Consider the following 18,933-nt stretch of genomic DNA (forward strand, 5'->3'; position numbering starts at 1 on the left):
CACTCTTTCTATTGAATAATGTATAAGAGGCAAAATTGTTGTTTTTTCCCTATTTATACAGCAGTTTTATTCATTATGCATGTGTTAATTCATGTATTAAAGTCATTTCATGCACATGAGCCATGCCGAACTGCAGCACTCTGCATAGCACATCACTTCACACCTGCCTCTTCCGTATAATTTTCATTCACTTCAAATGCTAGTCTTCATTCTCTGAATATGTTTGGCCACTTTGCTGCCTTTAGGTATCTCTACAGATATGATTGTAGCCTACATGCCCACAACTCCATTGAATTAAATGATTGTCATTGTCTTTCTGCAAGAATTTCATTTTTCTAGCCAACTGAAATCTGTCTGCCCCATATTGCAACAAAAATATGACATGGCACAAATGGACATTTTTCTTCTAAATGCTGTTTGTTTAAATAAGCCTCCTTTAGACAATGTTAACTGAAAATAACCCTTATTAAATGCCTTCAAGAGTGAAAAGAAATGTGAAATAAAAGCAAATGTTGGGTATTTTTAGTCAGATAGAAATTGGATAGATACTTTATGTATTAGAAATGTTTAGTGGAGATAGGATGTCTAGACTGTTAAATGCTTAGTCATGCTTATGAGTTTCTACAGGGTACATCTGGTCAAGGATACCAGAGAGAAGAGTTGATGACTGTCAGCAGACAGGATGTTTAATATTATTATGATGTGTATAACTGTAGCCTTAGCCATAATATGTTCTTATGTTTAATATCACGACATGTTACTAGAGGTCGTGTTGCTTCATGTTTTGACTACTGCCATGCCCAGCTGCAAAGCTGGTAACAGAGACGTCTCGGTTGACGTTTCTGTGTAGTATGGGGCTAGCCCAACCGAGGTGATATAATGTATAGGCCTGGTGGGTTCAGGGTCTTTCATCTTACATCTGCCTGCGAGCAGTTTGGAGGTGCAAGATACCTGAGTGTGTAATGTTAATTTTACCTGTGTTCATGGAATAAATCAGCACTGTTTTGAAGTTACTTGGACTGTCTTGTCTCTCAGAGTTAGCAATGGTAACAAGAACCAAAATAGTCCTATACAAATAAAACATGAATGGTGCCTGTGTTTGTCTAGTAGTATATGATGCTAGAGCAGCAGGAGTGTTATTGTTTACACTGTTTAGGTTGTTTACACATTGTTATTGTTTATGATTGTTTTGGCAAAGGAATTTTCAAATGTTACTGATAAATACAGTATGTACCATATTAGCCTATATGACTAGTCTAACAAAAGACAGCAAGATAGAGGATGCAGGTAGCACAGCAAAACAAAACTGAAACTGAAACAGTACCATCTGGCTGCACATGGAAGATAATGCATTTGCATGCATGATGAAGCCACATTTCCCTTTATTAAATTTCATCTGGAGCTTTTCCCAGTCCCATTGCAGCCACTAAATGAAGTCGCAAAGAAAAAGTTCTATTTTGTCTGTGCAAAGAGCCACCCACTGTGTCTGAAGCTCACTAATGACACGTTGCGCTGTTATGGGGGTTGTGTGCAGGACTACAGTATTTACTGGGCACAGGAAACCCCTCTAAAACACCACCTTTTCATTTCTACACTTGCGTCCTAAAATGGAAAATAACACTTTTAGCACAGCTTAATTTCTGGTTGCCTGTAACGATGACTTGAAGGCCATTCATACGCAATAGACCATAAAATAGACCAAGCACAAGACGCAGCCCGCCGGCCGTGACTCAGCTGTTTCTGCGGATGTGACTTCCCTTGTTAACAAGCAAACGTTTTGATGTATTTTTTTCGCCCTACTACATTATCCCGCCCATAAGCGTCATGGTGATTCAAACTGCAGCCGAGGCACACGGAGAGAAAGCGGTGCGCCCGGCTGCTCCCACACATTCACGCTCTCAGAAGCAGGGAAGCGCAGAGCGTGGCAGAGCTCGGGGATCCTTCAGTGTGTTTTCACTTGCATGAACACAACCGTAGACCCCCCAGGATCTAAAGATGTGGACAGAAGTCGGAAAGCTTGTGCTATTATATTTGTTACTCATGGAGCTCCATTGCGCTAAAGGTAAGACACTTGACTCATCGCGGAGGTGAAATGTCCGGACATCACGGACAGCAGCGCTTTGTGGAGCGTAACCTAGTGAAAAACGACTTGTCTGTTAGTATCCTCCGTGTTTTTCATAAGTGCTGCACTTGTACGACTTTAAAACTGTCACTACATAATGCTCAAACCTTTATTGCGACTTTTGTCCGCGATCTCCGGTTATACATTCAGTGACAATACGCGGAAGAAAGATCGCGCAAACTAACACGTGTCCAAATGCAGTACGTTGATGTTATAGCGAGAAGAGGCTGTCAGGTGGTGATGTGCACAGTGCACCATGTGCAGACTACAATGGTCTGCCTTTGGTTATTTGCAGCTGCATCAAAATGCCGGTTGATTAGATTTGACAAAAGAGGTCTTTAGATGTACGTGTCAGCAGGACACTGGAGGTAGGCAGTCATGGTGGCAGTGAGGATATACTGTTTGTACATAACAGACTTCATAAACAAAATGCAGAATTGCATTAACATTGGATATGAGAAGTGATTACAATAGCACTGCCTTGGCAGGAAGCTAATCTACTGAATGACTTTCACAACAGCAATCTTCCACTGTACAGCCCCTCAATACAAAAACGTTTGCTCACTTGCAGTATCTGTTTAAATGTTGTTTAACGTGAATATTGTTGAAATATGTATATTCATATAGCTAACCACTAAAACAGAAGAAGCACAGCAATGCAGACAGTTTGTGGTTGAGCATTGTTTTGCCACAGGCTGGTCTTGATGAAGTTCCTTATACAGCCTATCCTGTAAATGAGCTATCACTGTGTATCTATAGATCTAAAATGTGATATCTTTTTTAAATAGACTGTACTGCACTTCATGGTGTTGTTTGGTCTCGCACCCTGTTACTCTGTTCTTCACAGCCGTATCACTAAATGAACCAAAGAAGTGCTTTACAACTTGATGTTTGTGCTCCAACACAGGAGCTCATACGGAGTCAGAGTGTGAAACCGGGCAGTTTCAGTGCAAGAACGGACGTTGCATCCCAACCCTGTGGAGATGTGATGATGATGATGACTGCACAGACAGCAGCGATGAGGAGAACTGTCGTAAGTGACCGGTTGTTGCTACACTGGTGGATAAACATAATGCTGCTTGTTGGCCCATGGACCTTTAATATAGTACTAGCATCATGTGTGTTAAAACCGGAGTCTTAATCTAGGACAAGGACTCCCAAACATTTTAACATGAAGGATAATTTGACATGTTTGGCACCAGATCATTGTTTTATGGGATTATGCATAATGCTTTCTGATATGGGCTGCCACATAAAGGGACAGCAGTGTATGCTGCAGGTAGATGATTATATCCTTGTTGTAACTTTTGAATGAATGAAGTTATTCAGAGAATAAGCCCCTTATCATTTTGCTTGGGGCCCCTCTGGCATCTCCCTGTAGTTGTTAGTCTGCCAATGTCTGATCCTGGATCACTGGTCAGATCACGTGGCCACAGGAGTTGTACTCCTCATTTCTTATTAATTTTACTTCCTGGCCAAAACCTGTGACACAGGGAGCGCTGTTTCCCCACTGGGTCAGACCATGGCCATCTCATATTATTATCCCCATTACTGTTACACTTCTCTTGCTGTGACTGTGTAGAGGTCACGTGATCATCAGTACTGTTACCAATGTGACAGTTCACCCTGCTGTACTGTCTCAATGTTTTGGATGTATAATAGCTTCACAGATTGTGTCATGTCTGAAATAGGAATGGTAAAATTGCAGCGTTGTGTCATGTCACTGCTGAGCAATGCAGCTCTAGTGCAAATACTGGGGCTCTTAGATAGGCCTGACCACAAATTGGCTGCTTTTCTGCGGTGCCTCTGCTTGTGTGGGCAGATGGTTTGAAATTGGAGTTTATAATATGGAATTGCTCTTCTAATACTGGGCAATCAAACGTTGTATTGTACACTTAAGGACTGAGTGAAAGATACCAGTAGTATGTGATTCTGCCTCTGACTCTGTTCCAACTAGCTGAGTGATCATGGCTTATAACTTTGTCACAGTATTAATTGCTTGACTGGTTACAATAGTGGCCAATTGATTCATCGCTCCTGTTGGGGACCAGTGCACCAAAGTCCTGATTCTCTCATTTAACACAAGCGCCATGGTGGTGGCCGCTGAATATCCTGGGAGTTCCCTACATGAATGCTGTGACATTTACAAGGGTGTCTTATTGACTGGAGAGACTGATTGGGATTATTGGACATTTAGTGGGCAATGCTTGATGGAAGCAGAATTAGCTTTTAATGAGCTCTTCTGCACTCTAAGCATGCGGTTTACTTTGCTGTTTAGTTTAACCACTGCTCAAAGTGAATGTGAATATAGCACTTAAAGTACAAGGTGCTGGACTCATACAGTATTTTAATTGAGCCACTTTGTGGGAGAAATGTGCTTTTCTCTTTCTTCTGTCTTCACTCTGGTGGCCACATACAGTATCCTGTGAGCTTCAGATGTGGTTATGTATTTCTCTTGGGCTCCTCTGTCACTCTCTTGATCTCTTCCCCCGCTCAGACTCTAGCTTTATCTACTGTTACCCCTCTTGCTGTGCCTTATAAACTCTTCCATCCCTTGATTTCTTTCTATATCCTACCTGCATTGCATGCTCTACTCACTGAATGCTTCAGCCCTTAGCCTGTGCTGGAAGTTGGGTGCTTCTGTCTAAAAAGCTGTCACACTTCCTTGGCACTGGAGGACACACTTTTAAATCTTGTGTGGGCACCTTGGCAGTGCCACTGCCCAAGAGGCTATGCCCACTTGTCTTACGCCCACAAAGAGCATCAGCTGACAGGTTGGTAGGAGATAAATCCAGCAGCGTGACTGGTTGCCAGGGTGACGCTCAGTGGATGGCAGCGTGCCAGCCCTTCAAACAGATGCCAGTACCGCCAGTGTGCCCCTTCACCAGAACCCAATATCACCAGCAGAACTCAGTGGAGAGGGGGAGGCAAAGAGAAAAAGTTGGGACAGATTTTATTGGGATGAGCAGACATGGTGTGGAAAATAGGAGCAAAGTGATTTTGAGGAATGGGGAGGGGGCAAATGAAAAAAGGAGCGAACATATTATATTATTGCAAGGAGAACTGGGATAAGCCTAACCTAGCAAAGCCAGCAAACATGCTTGGTGTCCTTCATGGTGCTATGAAAAAGGCTAAATAAGCTGGGTACAGGTGTCGTTTAAAGTGCGAGATACATCACATCACATCTTTCATTAAGAACTTCTTGTCATATCCTTTCTGATGTTTGTACTGATTAACTGTAGTGTAACCAGTTGCATATTGTGGACTTCTGTGGTTGAAATTCTGGTTAGATGTGTTAGTTAAATTACGTGGGATTCGGACAATGTAACAAGAAGTCCTCACACCTCTACAACCCATATGGTCGTTTGTCCCTGAGAGGGAAGGGACAAACGAGACATTGTGTCTTGTTGTTACTGTGACTCACGTCAAATGTAACCCTCTGTAGTCTGGTTTGGTCAACATTGTGTATGTCAGTATGCGCGTACACACGTACACCCATGCACAAAGGTCTCACAGAACGGATCACCCCCTATAGCATCCTCCCTCTAGCAGCTCTATTAGAATAACCAGTTGTGGTTGACTCGGTTGTCTTTTGTGCCTTGTCTCTCCTTTCTTTCATTCTGTCTTCTTCTTCCTACTGCTTCTCTCCTTAATTCTCAGCATGCCTCTTGGTAGATTCTACTCTTGTTGCCCTGGGAGACAGTAAAGCGGTGGTGATTGTGGTGGTGGAGTTTTGTGTATATGTGTGCTATCTTTGTTGTGAACGCAGCACTCCTGCACACGTGTATACCTACACATGGCAACTCTCCATGTCCGCACGGCGCTGTGGCCTATATCTTAGTTGTGGAATACAGAAAAGGGCCTTATAATTTTACAGTGGATTTAAGTGGATGTCAATGTACGTAATCCAAAGTGCGACTGTAAAACAATCGCATATTTCTGCATCGTGTTATCTTTCAGTTCTTCTGTCTATGTCACATCACTGTACAGTTTCTAGCTCCTCCTCATGGCTTTGGCTACACTGTAAAAGCAGGATCTGTAAAGTTTTTAATAGCAAACATACAGGCACAGTATAAACCTGGAATCAGCTGTGATGGTTAGTATTGTGAGGTGATGATTAGTAAGGATTATTCACTTAATCAATGGCTGTTGTTTAAATACTGTATATAGCAAAAAATGTGTTACAGCTTCATAAATGTGAGGATTTGCTGCTTGTTTGTCTCTGTTTTATATAAACGGTGCTTTTAGGTTATACATCATTGGTAAGATAAGACAAACACCTTTCCAGGGACTGTAGGAAAATGCGATGGGTAATTTCTGCCACTATGTAGATGTATAAGTGTTAGTTGCCTCTGTAGGTATGAATCACACTGTGCTAAAGGATAGGAAGAAATGATCTTAAACTTTAAATGAACCCTGGAAAAACAAGCGGATGGAAATGTAATACACAGAACACATAAGGGTGGGAAGAAAGTTCCTGCTGCGCTCCGTGTGCACAGTATGTGTGTGTGTGTGTTTGTGCGTCACAGCAGGACAATGCAGGTTTGAGAAGGAGAGCGTCTCCTTTGCGGCCTGAGACCAGCTTCCCATAGAGGAGAGATCAGAACACATTTCACGCCACTGCCCTGTGTGTATGTCTGTGAGGCCAGGCACTCTCTCTCTCTCTCTCTTACACACACCCACACACACATATAAGGCTATAATAACAGACTGCAGAGAAGCGCTTCAGGATTAAAAGGCATTATACTGATAGGCTCACAGAAACACATTTTTATCACCTGCTGATCCAAAACATACACACTCATTGGTGTATAGTCTTTCTACAATTGTGAGGACCCTCATTGACATACTGCATTCTCAGGCCTACCTTTATACTTAATTATCACAACTAAATGTCTGAACCTAAACCTGATTTTAACCTGAACCCTAAAACCAAGTCCCATCCCAGTAAGAGGCCTGTGAAGTTGTGAGGACTGGCAAAAACGTCAGTTAACATAACTTGACAAATAAAGTTTTAACAAACTACAAATAAACAAATTATCCAGGAATGGTCCAGGAAGTTGGTAACTCAAAAGAACGTTCACACACATTAACAATACAAAATTAACCAAATGTGCATGCTTCATTGATTAATTGTATATGTCAAATCAAACGCCTAACTTCTACCTACAATCCAAACATTACCTAGCTAATTCTACAGCTGGTGGTGGCTTCGGCCCTCACATGGTGAAGACCAAGGCTGAGGCCAAAAACCATTTCCCAAATAGATAACAGCACACAAGAAACGGATCTGGCGAAACTGGTTACTTGGTGAACAGGATAAAACCATAAACATTTTAATAGTTTTGGACATAATTTCTTATCTCATTTTTATTTTCCTGTGCAGCGAGCAGTTTTTGCCAAACTTTCAAAACTTTTCTCCTTTTTTCCTGCCTCCAGTCGGACTTAGGGTTATGGTTAGGGGGGGCACAAAAAATCCTGACAACTATTGCTTTAAGAGAGAACACAGACACAAACACCATGCATGAGTCCTTGATGGATCATTTTCCTCGGTGCCCCACGCTACTGTCACACTTCCACTACATTATGTTGGGTGACAGTGGGAGATTAATATCTCCAAAGTGAGGAAATGGAAACTTCTGGCAGCCCGGAGGCTAAATGAGACTACATCTGAGGGTTCTGACAGTCCTGTGTAGCAGTTTTGAGAAGCATTCCATGAAATAAATAAAAGTGTTTTAATGATGAACTATTGTCTCCGTTTCCTAAGAAATGGAATATGGTGATTAAAATATGTGAAACACACTGGTTGCTCAGAAATAGTTGGAAGTAGTTTCACAATGATTAACATGGCTATATTTAATCAGCTATACCGGGGCTTTATTCATGGTGTTTAATTATTCATTCACACCAGAAAATTAAACCTTAACAAGCGGAGATGCATTGATACCGATACCTGTAATGGATATTGGGTCCGATATCACCCTCTACTGCTCATACTCATAAAAGTTGTCAAGAAGGAAGGAACAAGAAGGAAGTAATGGGGATGGCCAAGAAGGAAGAAGGAAGTCCATTCAGAAAGATTGATGTCAATGTTTGGATGTCAGTAACAGCCTCGTTGTATATTTTTATTGAATCACAATCATAAAATAACTCCATAAGAATAAAACACACCTTTTTTTTTTTTTTTTAGCCCATCAGGCTTCTTGTCTGAGATGATGCTCGTCTCCACTGGCCCTTTGTTGCTCCGTTCACATGTTATTAAACAGCTGGCCAGATGCCCCTGAAACGTGATGTATTCCTTAAGATTAAATATTAAACCTGATGTCACATACAGCGTTGCTGTCTGATTAAGTGACGAGCCCAGAATGTGTCAGGGAACCGTTCGTTCGCACACTGCATCAGGCTGCTAAATAGGTGCCGGGTGCAGCGGCGTAAAACAGCACCGGGGTAATTTTAGCTGAGGTCAGTGCTGGCCTGAGGCATTTGCTCTTGCTTTTTCTTTCTCTTCCACCTTTCCCCCCTTTGTGCCTATCCACTGGTCTCTATTGCTCATTTGCACCGAGCACTACACTACATCTGTTACAGCCCTGTCTCTCTGTCTTTCTCTGTGTATGAAGGAGGCTAATGCCTTTGTGTTGACATGAAGGGCAGTGGTATGAGATGCAGTAGACCCACAAGGACGACGCAGACACTGTGAGTGTGGGTAAGAGAGAGAAAGTGAGGCTGTCCATCTACATACTTCTAATCCAATTAGTGAGTGTCGCTGTGGGAGAGGATCTGCACTGAGAAGTGTATTCAGATAGAGCAGGAAGAGCTGTTGAGGTTCCCTCTGCCCATGGACTCGTGTTTCTGAGAAAGCATAGAGAGAGGGTGAGTTTTCCAAAACAGGGCCATATTCATCAGCGGTTCTTGAAGTTCATGTTCACTGTTATAAAGGATCAAATCAAAAAGACATAATGAAAGTTGAAAAGATAGAAAAGGCAGACAGAAACATTTAGACATCAGTTAGTGGCATTAATGCAGTATTTAGCCATAAAGAGTCAGTCATTGCCCTCGAGTCATTGGCTCAGAAACACTTTAAAGAAGAGTGAATACTGGGCTTTGATTAATCAGCTGGACAGAAACATGACCACAAACGAATGCTGCTCTGTGTCTGTAGGATGTCTACAGTGACACCAGCAGGGTTTTGCGAGTATGGTTGCTTATCAGTTGTATATGGTGAGAATAACAGTGTTTAATGGGTTTTTTTTTTTTGAGTGCGTTATTTCTGTGTTTTATGATAAAGACTGATTACTCTGTTCTTCTACTTCTGACTGAACCTCAGCTGTCTGAATAAGCAAGTATGAGTGCTTTTGTGAAGCGGTTACAGTTTGAAATAAGTTCTTCATCAATCAGTGGCTATGTAACTTTGAAACTAATGGAGAAAGTGCCTCTCAACCTACACTGACATTCACTTTTGAACACACAGTGCCGCTGACAGACAGTCGGGGCCTGCAGCATTGTGTCCTTGGCTGCTGCTTTCACCTGTGGAACAATGTGGCTGACCCTGAACGCAGCATAACTGTGTCTGGCCTGATGAACAGCGCAGAAAGGTAATAGATGGTTAAAAATGATTCAAGGTGAAACACACTGGGAGTCAGCTGGGGGAGTTTGTGGGAGGTGCCAATGAAGAAAGTTCTTCTTTCTCTGCGGTCTCCTTTTTTGTCTCCGTCCCATTGTAGCTTCTCTGTACCTTTATTGCCTTAGCTCGTCCGTTTTCCACAGATTACCTGCTTTTGTTTGTCTCCTTTGCTCTGCTGCAGTGCCATACTGTATATTGTTCAAAGTCAAACTCTCATAGCACTACAATCCTGTTTTTCCACTGGATGTGTGTGTGTGTGTGTGTGTGTGTGTGCGTATGGGTCAGTTTTTGCCTGTGCTGTTGTCATCTCCGCTCCCTAACCCAGCCGTGTCTGACGGTATCATGACATTAATCCTCGACTTTGGGCTCCTGAGTGTTGCATGTCAGAAGTTTAGCCTGACTCCCTGATGATATTGCCTCTTACTCTAGTGATCTGTCTTTTTCTTTCTTTTTCTTTTCATTTGTCTTTGCCTTTTTACTCTAAATTTTCTTCTTTTTGTATTGTCTCATATATTTCCTTCCCTCTCCTCTCAGTCTCTTTCTGTTACTGGATAGCTAACTGCCTCTTTGTTCAGTCTCTGTGTCTCTTCTCAAATGAAACAGGTCATTTTTCCATCCTCTGTAGCGGTGAAGCAGGTAATCATTTTGGTAAAAGGCTGTTGTGAGTTTGGTGCGAGTTCTTCGTGTTTGTCTCTTTGTTCCCAGATGGGTAAAGATAGATTTTCTGGCCCAATCTGCTGAGAAAAAACAGATGGAAAGAAGCTCTGGAGGTGTCAAAACGGGTAAAGATAGTATATCTAAATTCAGATCTCACCTTTACATGCCTCCATCATTAGCCAGCAGAGCATGTTCACTGATACAGGTACTAAGAATACATCCCAGTAAGGAAACCGAGCTGTTGCAGTTATATAAATCTATTTCCCAAGCTATAAAATGCATTTTAATTACAGTCAGTTAAGCAGTGAATTAAAGCCATGTTATAATAATAACAGAGCACCAGTTCACAGTCATGTTGTGTTTTGAATGTTAGAACAAGACTTTTTCTTCTACCCCCCATCTACCATACTGTTAATTGTAAAAATGTGTGCATGGCTGCTTTTACTTGCATCTGTCAGTACTGTTCAGTTGTGAAAACTAAATCCAGACATAATGCAGTCACTTCAAAGGTTGCACATCATTCATTCATTCATTCATTTTCTACCGCTTAATCCCTGAACAGGGTCACGGGGCGGGGGGGGGGGGCCAATCTCGGCCGGGGCCGGCAATCGGGCGAAGGCGGGGTACACCCTGGACAGGTCGCCAATCCATCGCAGGGCTAACACAGAGACAAACAACGACGCACGCACTCCAATGGTCCTATGGGCAATTTAGAGACACCAATCAACCTAAACTGCATGTCTTTGGACTGCAGGAGGAAGCCGGAGTACCTGGAGAGAACCCACACAAGCATGGGGAGAACATGCAAACTCCACACAGAAAGGTCCCGGGTGGGGCCTGAACCCGGAGCCTTCTTGCTGTGAGGCAACGGTGCTAACCACTGCACCACCGTGCTGCCCGGTTGCACATCATCTGCTGCATAAAATCAGCAGCATATTGTTTACTACTGCATGTTGAATGAATGGATTATAGCGAGCTACAGTTGTACCGTACCTGGCTAATGTTAACTACATCATCTCTTCATCTGGCTTTGAATGAAGCTGTTTACATAGATTTCACACACAATGTATCTCCTTCACACACATGCCTCACCTTCTCCTGAGCCTGGGAATGGGTCTTTTTACCTCGAGGGGGATTTTGCTTGTCATTTGTTGCAGGTGGTTGTGGTGAGGTGGTGGTGGGGGGAGTCGCTCTTTGATGATACAGCTAGTGCTCACTAATACCAGTTATCACAAAGCAAACTGGTGTGTAACAAAGTCACACACAGACGGAGCCTATATTTTGCTGTTATAGGCGGTGCTAGTGTAACGTTTTACCTGCAGCATGCTTCTTTTTCACATTGCACAGTGTCAACGTGAAGAGGTTGTGGGGGTTTAAAGGGTGAGGAAAGTGAGGTTGCAAAAGGTGTGGACCACATTTTCAAAAGTTGAATGAGGGGAAATTATGAGATTATACTTTTGGAGGTACACTGTAGGGACTAATTGCGAGTGTGTTTTTAAGTTAGAAATTCAAAGCTGATGTGTTCTAGTGGCTGGAGCAGCGTCCGGAGCCTTTTTGCTTTGCAAAGCTTTTAACTCACAGTTTCAAGATGCTACTCTGAGTGGTGGGAGCCGCATGTAGAGAGGGGCAGTAGAATACCTTTTCTGTCAGTGAATCAGATCACCTTTAATACCTGCTCCTCTCTTTTCTGTTTTTCTTCTCTCTATTCCCTATCATTGGAAGCAGCATTGAATGTTTGTAAGCAGGGTAACACCTCTTCAGCTACTGGCTTTGAAGGTAATTTTCTTTACGTTTAGTGTCACAGAGTTGCAAGCCGCATGGCCATGGCTGGTTTATGTGGTCAGTGCTCTTGCTACAGAAACACTGATTCATACCTGACATGTGTTTCTTCTCTTTTGATGCACACATTTGTCAGATCACTTGTCAAAAGGGTTTCTTAGTGAAGGTTTGGTGATATTGCTGATGAGCAAATTTATCTGTTTCTACATGCAGAGAAGGTTTTAAAATGTTGAGCCACGATGAGCAAGATAACGTGACCGGCTCTGTATGGTTGGGATTAAGAGAAGAGAAGCTTTTAATGTCACACCATAAACAGGAGATGAGTCTGTTTAGCCAGAAAGACTTGGGAGGGTGTAAATCCCTGGCTGCAGTGGCCCTTCTGCAAGATTTTATGCCTTATTGCTCATGAATTTCTACTTTGCAGCCCGCTGTGCTCAGGTGCAACTACCACTACAATACACAACTATATTTAAAAAGCCAACATTTAATCCCCGCAAGTAAACCTCCCAAAGAAGCTGAACTCCAAGTACTTTCCCAAGTTACAACCCAGGGAGCCCAGAATGTAATGTAATGTGTGTTGGCCTCTAAGGTGAGGCCAGTGGGTACACTGGGTTCTAATACAGCCTGCTTAACTTGAGCATTTAGTTATAAGTAAAAACACATTCAAATCAGAAAGTGGACATTTTAAACTACAGGCATGAGGGCTGGTCTTTAGTTCTGTTGTTCTAATGTCCCATCCATTAAATCTTTAATCTCTGAAGAGGAAATGAAAAGTTAAGATCAGCACACACACAAAAAAATACTTTAAATGTGATTTTAGGAGGAGAAACTTACAAAATGCACGTGTCCAACTGGAAATGCAGAACACTGCTGCTTATTTTATTAAATTGTGAAGTGCAAACTAGAGCCTCTAACACATACACACACTCCACTGTGCATGGAGAAGACCCGGTGACCCAGTTGTGACAGAAGGTGGTAGTTAACTATAATTGGCCCATAGAGTTGTTACTGTGATGTTTTTCCTGGCTGTGTGGGCTTTATTCCACCTCTTTTGGCCCAGACGCTGCTGCTTTGGTCCAACTCTCAGAATGCGATGTTTTCATAACAGGCCAGACAGCATAATTACACCTTGACACTATCTGGGTGAAGTTCCTTTTTGATTTTCACTTTTGAATTACACAGTTTGTCTACATTCTACAGTGGGATGTGATTTAAAGAGTATGTATGGTAGAGGTTTGTGATCCACCATTTATTAATAGGGGTTTTGCAGGTCCTAAAAAAAGTCTAAAATCCAATCATTTGAATTTTAGGCCTTAAAAGCTCTTGCTCATATTTAGGTTAATTATTTCCGTATTAGGACGACGTTCTCCAGTCGTGCTCTTATGTGTTTTGGGGAAATTACTGACCAGGAGTTACAGTTAGTGATTTTAAAAGACAGTATTACTTACTACTTCTATTTGTCTGCCTTTCACATTAGTCGATCACAAACATAAGTGTTGATCCTCCTGAATGTGAAAGAACAAGGTGAGCGAAGGCGAGTCCCAATCAGAGCATTCAGTATGCTGTTTTCTATAATACCTGCAAGCTTTACGTTGTCCACACACCTTTCTTCCACCAGACCTTTTCACTTGAAAGGCTACTTGACATATTTGTGACGCTGAACAGTACAGACAGAACATGAACGTAATAGAGGAGGCGACATATGAAAGGTTCTGACATTTGCTTCCTTTTAAAAAATTGTATTAATTCTTGTAAAACATTAGCATTAATAAACAGATTAGCATAAGTTTCCCACCATATTATGTCCAACAGAATTAATATTCTTTTGAAATCCATCTTAAAAAGTGGTTTGTGACCTTCTGGTTGCTTCCCATCAGACTTGTTCTCAATGCAAATTGAAAGCTGGGCCCCTCAGTTTCATTGGGTAGGCACGACTATTTTTATCGGCAAGAGATGTCTTCTACCATGAGTCGCAGTACAGCGCTAGCAGACGTAACGGTTACAGTATGCTTCAGTCCCTCAAGGCCACTAACAGGCAGAGAACAAAAATTCACATAATTTAAATATGCCACCAGAAGTACTGTATATCTATAACAAGTATGAGTATACAGTAGCTGCAGTATGTAGGCTACTACAGGCACTGCAGATTTGTGACTGCAATTCCACTAACCTTAAAGCAGTCTCTCCCCTACATTTTTCCTGGGTATGCCTTTAGCATGACCTGTTTTGTTTTATCTATACCCAAGTCATGGGGACAGGCCTCATGTTTGCATGTGCAATCCACTTGCTTCGTCATCTTCTTGGTAAAAGCCTTAGCTAGCCCAGATGCCTACATTTTGTTCCTTAAATGTGTTTTTGATTTAGATATTTAAGAAATGTCTGGAAGGTCAGCGGACAGGCCCAGTAGTATATTTGGACAGGCACTTCTCCCTCAAGACCCACCCACAGTGATGGGTGTGCTTCCCATCACGTGTTATCCCTTCCCTTTTGACTTAACGCTGCATATGTTCAGATCTCACTCCAAGTGCTGAAAAATTGTCATTTTATTACCAATTGCATTTTTGTTCTGTCAGTGATGGGCCGAGGGAGACGGGGACGTCTCCTTCTGCCTTCTATAACTAAGACCCCTTGCAGTTTGCCTGATTGGAGCTGTGCACCACTAGCGTCTTCTGAAAGTCACAAATATTGAAATGGCACAACATTGTTCTGTCTAAAGGCCTAGACCTTATTTACCTACAACTCTGTTGGATAGATATGAGAAAATGATGCTGTTAGATTTAACGGTGGGCTTTACCAACCTTCAAAGAGCCTGAAAGTGTTTTCCTTTAACTGCCCCTAAGACTCATTGATCCACTTCTGTCAGGAGTCTCTTGCACCTATTAAAGATTCTTGAAGACTTTTGCTCCACACATGGAAAGTTGGAGTCAAAACAGACTCGGATGTAACAGTGGTTGCTGCTGATGGGAGGATAAAATGAAACGTCTCCTTTTATACTGTATGTGCTTGGAGGATTTATGTATGAAAAAACGAATGTGGTGCAGCTTTAAGATAAGAAGATGGCCGTGTTCATCAAACTGTGTGTCTGATTACTCTGATTATAATGTCACATTATACGCCAAGTCTCCAGAGGGTGTATGGAGATTTGTTCCATCTTAGTCCCTCTGGCTAATTGTTTTCAATAAATGGCAGTTTTATTACTAACTCAGAAGATTCCACCAACACACAGTTGGCTGTGTGTGTGTGTGTGTGTGTGTGTGTGTGGCTGTGCGCATAGGGGGGGGTGAGCGTACAGTTAGTTTTCTAATGAGATCAATGCTTTCCTTCCGGTATCCCCAGATGGTCATGGTACAAGGTGTGTGTGTGTGGGTGAAAAGAAACACATAGTGGGTGTGTTTTTATGTGTATGTGTGTTCCATAAGAAGCAGTAGAGACGTTATTATGTTTGTTTTCATGTACATGTATGTACAGTATATTGTTCAGTGTCCGAGTGTAACATGGCTGTTTTCTTTGTGAAAATAAGTGCAGTTAGTTCCTGAGCTGGTTCTCCTCCATTTTCAGTCTGAAACTGATGAGACAGAAGACTTCCCTCCAAAGGTTGGTTTTGCTGTGTGTCTCTGTCTCTTTCCTTTTCCCTCACTTTAGACCCTTCTCTGCCTCATCCCTCCCTCCCTGGTGGATGCTTTTTAATCAACAGCTAGAACTGTGCAGAGGAGCCAAAGCTGTTCATGTGGGGAAGCACCGCATTTCTGTTGTTTCTTTTAGGGTTAGGGGAGAAAGCTAGAATATGTTTGTGTAGATCTGGCTTTAAAAGTGTACTTTGTATGCGTTGTCTTTTCACAGGTCCAGCAGCTATGGTACCTAAAATCAATCTAACATAAATAGATCTACTAATTGATTAAATTGATAAACGGGGTAGTTTGCCACACTTAATGACATATAGCCTACTGTTGGCAAGTGAGATGCACTCTGTGTGTGTGTGTGTGTGTGTGTGTGTGTCTGTTTCTCTTTGTCCATCTTTTTATTTTCAATGATAAATTCAATTTGTTATAGCCGATATATGAATTATGGCCCCGCCTGCTTCTTAAGTTTTAATTTTGTGGCACAGATGTTCAGTCTTACCTCCAGGGAGCCTCCAGGAGGAGCAGTGCAGGAAGTGTGAGGCATTTTAAAGCAGCATGAAATGGCATTTTAAGAGCTTAATGATTCTGTTATTTGACATATCTGTTCAAAACAAAATGAACCAAGCAGATGATAGTTTTCCTTTTGGGCAGGATCATTGACTTTCTGTAAAAACTCCATCACCGCTCTTTCTGTGCACAGTGACCAGGGGAAGATGTGTTTTTTTATTTTCCACTTTATATAGTTCTAAATTTGAATGTTTTCTTTGACAGGAGGAGGAAGAAACAAAATGGGAACGCAGTCTTGAAATTAAAGACTTTAAAAAGCCCATGGCATGCTCATTTCCAGCCATTTAATTTTTAATCTTGGGTACCTCTAGATTAGTTTTGTACCCATCATAACTCCAAATAGTCTGTAATTATTTCAGAACAAAAAAAAACAAAACAAAACGATATCATAAGGAGAGCCTCCTCCTGAACATGAGAGTATAGTTCATGTATGTGCACACTTCCTGTTGCCGGTCAGGATGGTATGACAACATATAAACAAAAATAAGATAAGTCAGAAAAGAGAAAAGCATGCCATGGGCTCTTTAAATAGAAGAAGTACTTCCATGTGTTTTTCTTTTGTCATTTTTATGTCTTTGTATGTGTGTTCATTTTCAGTCGTGACTTTCTGAACCGAGTGGGTAATTTGGATCATCAAGAGGATTTAATGGCTTTGACCAGGTTATAAACTCTATTATTAAATGTCATGTTTGTTCCTGTTTTAAAATACTGTGCACCAACATGTGCCCAGATATTGAACAGTCTCATTGAGTCAACATAATGTTTAATTTACTAAAAAAAAAAAGTGGCTTAATTGGAAATGCTGAAAAGCTGTGACCATAAACCCCGGAGTTAAGTGTGTGTGTGTGTGTGTGTGTGTGTGTTTGCTTTGCTTTGCTTGAGAGCCTTTTCATTTTGTGAATCCTGCATTCTTTATATCTGTGTGTGTGTGTGTGTGTGTATGAGTGTGTGTGTGTGACTGCTGCTGATTGTTAGTGTCACTATGATATGTGTGTGTGCCTGCTTATGCTTTCAAAGTGTCCCACTGATGAAGCATTTCCTGCCTTGTGTGTGTGTGTGTTATCATATTAGAGTGTGTTACCCAGAGGTGGTCATTAGCTGTGAGGGACTGGAAAGGCACTGACCCCAGTTGGAAATGGAAGCGACTGACCATTCCTCATTCACCCCACAGACCCTGGACGTCTGTACTAATGGACTAAAACAGACATTGATGAGAGAGGGACACATGGGGCAAGAAATGGAAGAGGCATACACATGCACACACTCACTCGCATGCGCATGACCTCCTGTTCATCTCCACTCTGATCCAAGAAGCTTTTCTTGGCTGTGAACAGTAACACGTATATGTGTGAGTTTGTGAATCAGGGAGTGTTGACTAGCTGTGTTTACTTATCTGATTATAAAAACAAAGGTCTAATAGAAGGTAAAACATGTATTTAGTCGCACCTGTGATTAAGCTGCACAACATGCCTACGTGGCATGTGCTATACAGAAATATCTTTATTGACCGACTGCCTTCGTTCCAGGCTGCACAGTGTCGCCGGTAATCAGCTTCCACCATGAGCACCGATTTTAATTCGATAGTTATGAGAACACTGGGTCTTTGCCACGGCTGCTAAATTAACTCGAGTCCTTCAGCCTGTGAAAAGCAGACCATACAGGTAGCACTGGTGGAATGTGTGTGCTTCAGCTAGAGTTGGCCGGCACTTGTGGGGTGCGATCGAAAAGCATAATCCCATTCCTCAAAATCAGCCCAACTAACCTAGGAAGCATGGTAATGAGAAAATGATTCAATTTTCTTTCCTGATGAGCAGCTGTTGAAACTCTCTCCATCTCTCTGCCTCCTCTCTCTCACTCTCTCATATTTATGGCCACTGTGGATTTGTTCAACAGTTTGTTTACCTCTTGCTTGGGTTTGTTGCATTCTAGTTCTTGTTGTTACTCAGTCTCTTTTTCATCCTTATGATTATGTCCACGCCTTCTTTTCATTCTCTACTGACTTTATTGGGTTTTCTGGGGGAGTGTAGAGATGTACAGTATGTGAGCACAGATCCTTTACCAACTGTTTCACATAAATCATGCTCCAACAACAACAAGCTCCAGCTTCTCAAATGTGAAGATTTTCAGCTTTTTCTCATTTCATGATCAATTTAAAACCTATGAGTTATGGACTGTCGGTCAGACTGATCAGGCATGAGGACCTCACCTTGGTCTGGTAAATAGCTAGGACATGCTGGATGGCCCAACATTTTCTAAAACTTGTGCTCTTACTACTTACTGTGAAGTTGGAGACTTGCAGATTACCAAAGCACAGAAGGATGAATGGCGAAGTGAGAGACAAAATAATGGAGAAGGGACGGATGGAGAAGACGCATGCTGGGAAGAGACCCAGTGTGCATCTGTGTGATGCTGCATTTGTGTGATCTCAGTGTGTGTGCACCTGCTGCTTTGGAAAAAGGATGATGGATCCAAGAGGCGGATGGACACTGTTTCCATGGACTAACTCCCGTTCTCTCTGTGTGTGTGTGTGTGTGTGTGTGTGTGGGCTTGAGGCTAAAGGGCACGGG

General features: G+C 42.1%; 1 protein-coding gene across 7 annotated transcripts in view; it reads left to right on the forward strand.

Moving 5' to 3' along the window:
* The first annotated feature begins 1,851 nt into the window (after positions 1-1,851).
* Positions 1,852-18,933, forward strand: part of lrp8 (low density lipoprotein receptor-related protein 8, apolipoprotein e receptor) — a 145,164-nt gene continuing 128,082 nt past the window's right edge. For all 7 annotated transcript variants that reach the window (XM_020602735.1, XM_020602736.1, XM_020602737.1 and 4 more), the window contains exons 1-2: positions 1,852-2,062; positions 3,030-3,155. In XM_020602735.1, the coding sequence (XP_020458391.1) occupies positions 1,996-2,062; positions 3,030-3,155 (193 nt within the window). In that variant the 5' untranslated portion in view covers positions 1,852-1,995. The remainder of the gene's footprint in view (positions 2,063-3,029; positions 3,156-18,933) is intronic.

The sequence above is a fragment of the Monopterus albus genome, unplaced genomic scaffold (assembly GCF_001952655.1).
Source record: "Monopterus albus unplaced genomic scaffold, M_albus_1.0 scaffold58.1, whole genome shotgun sequence".
Lineage (NCBI taxonomy): Eukaryota > Metazoa > Chordata > Actinopteri > Synbranchiformes > Synbranchidae > Monopterus > Monopterus albus.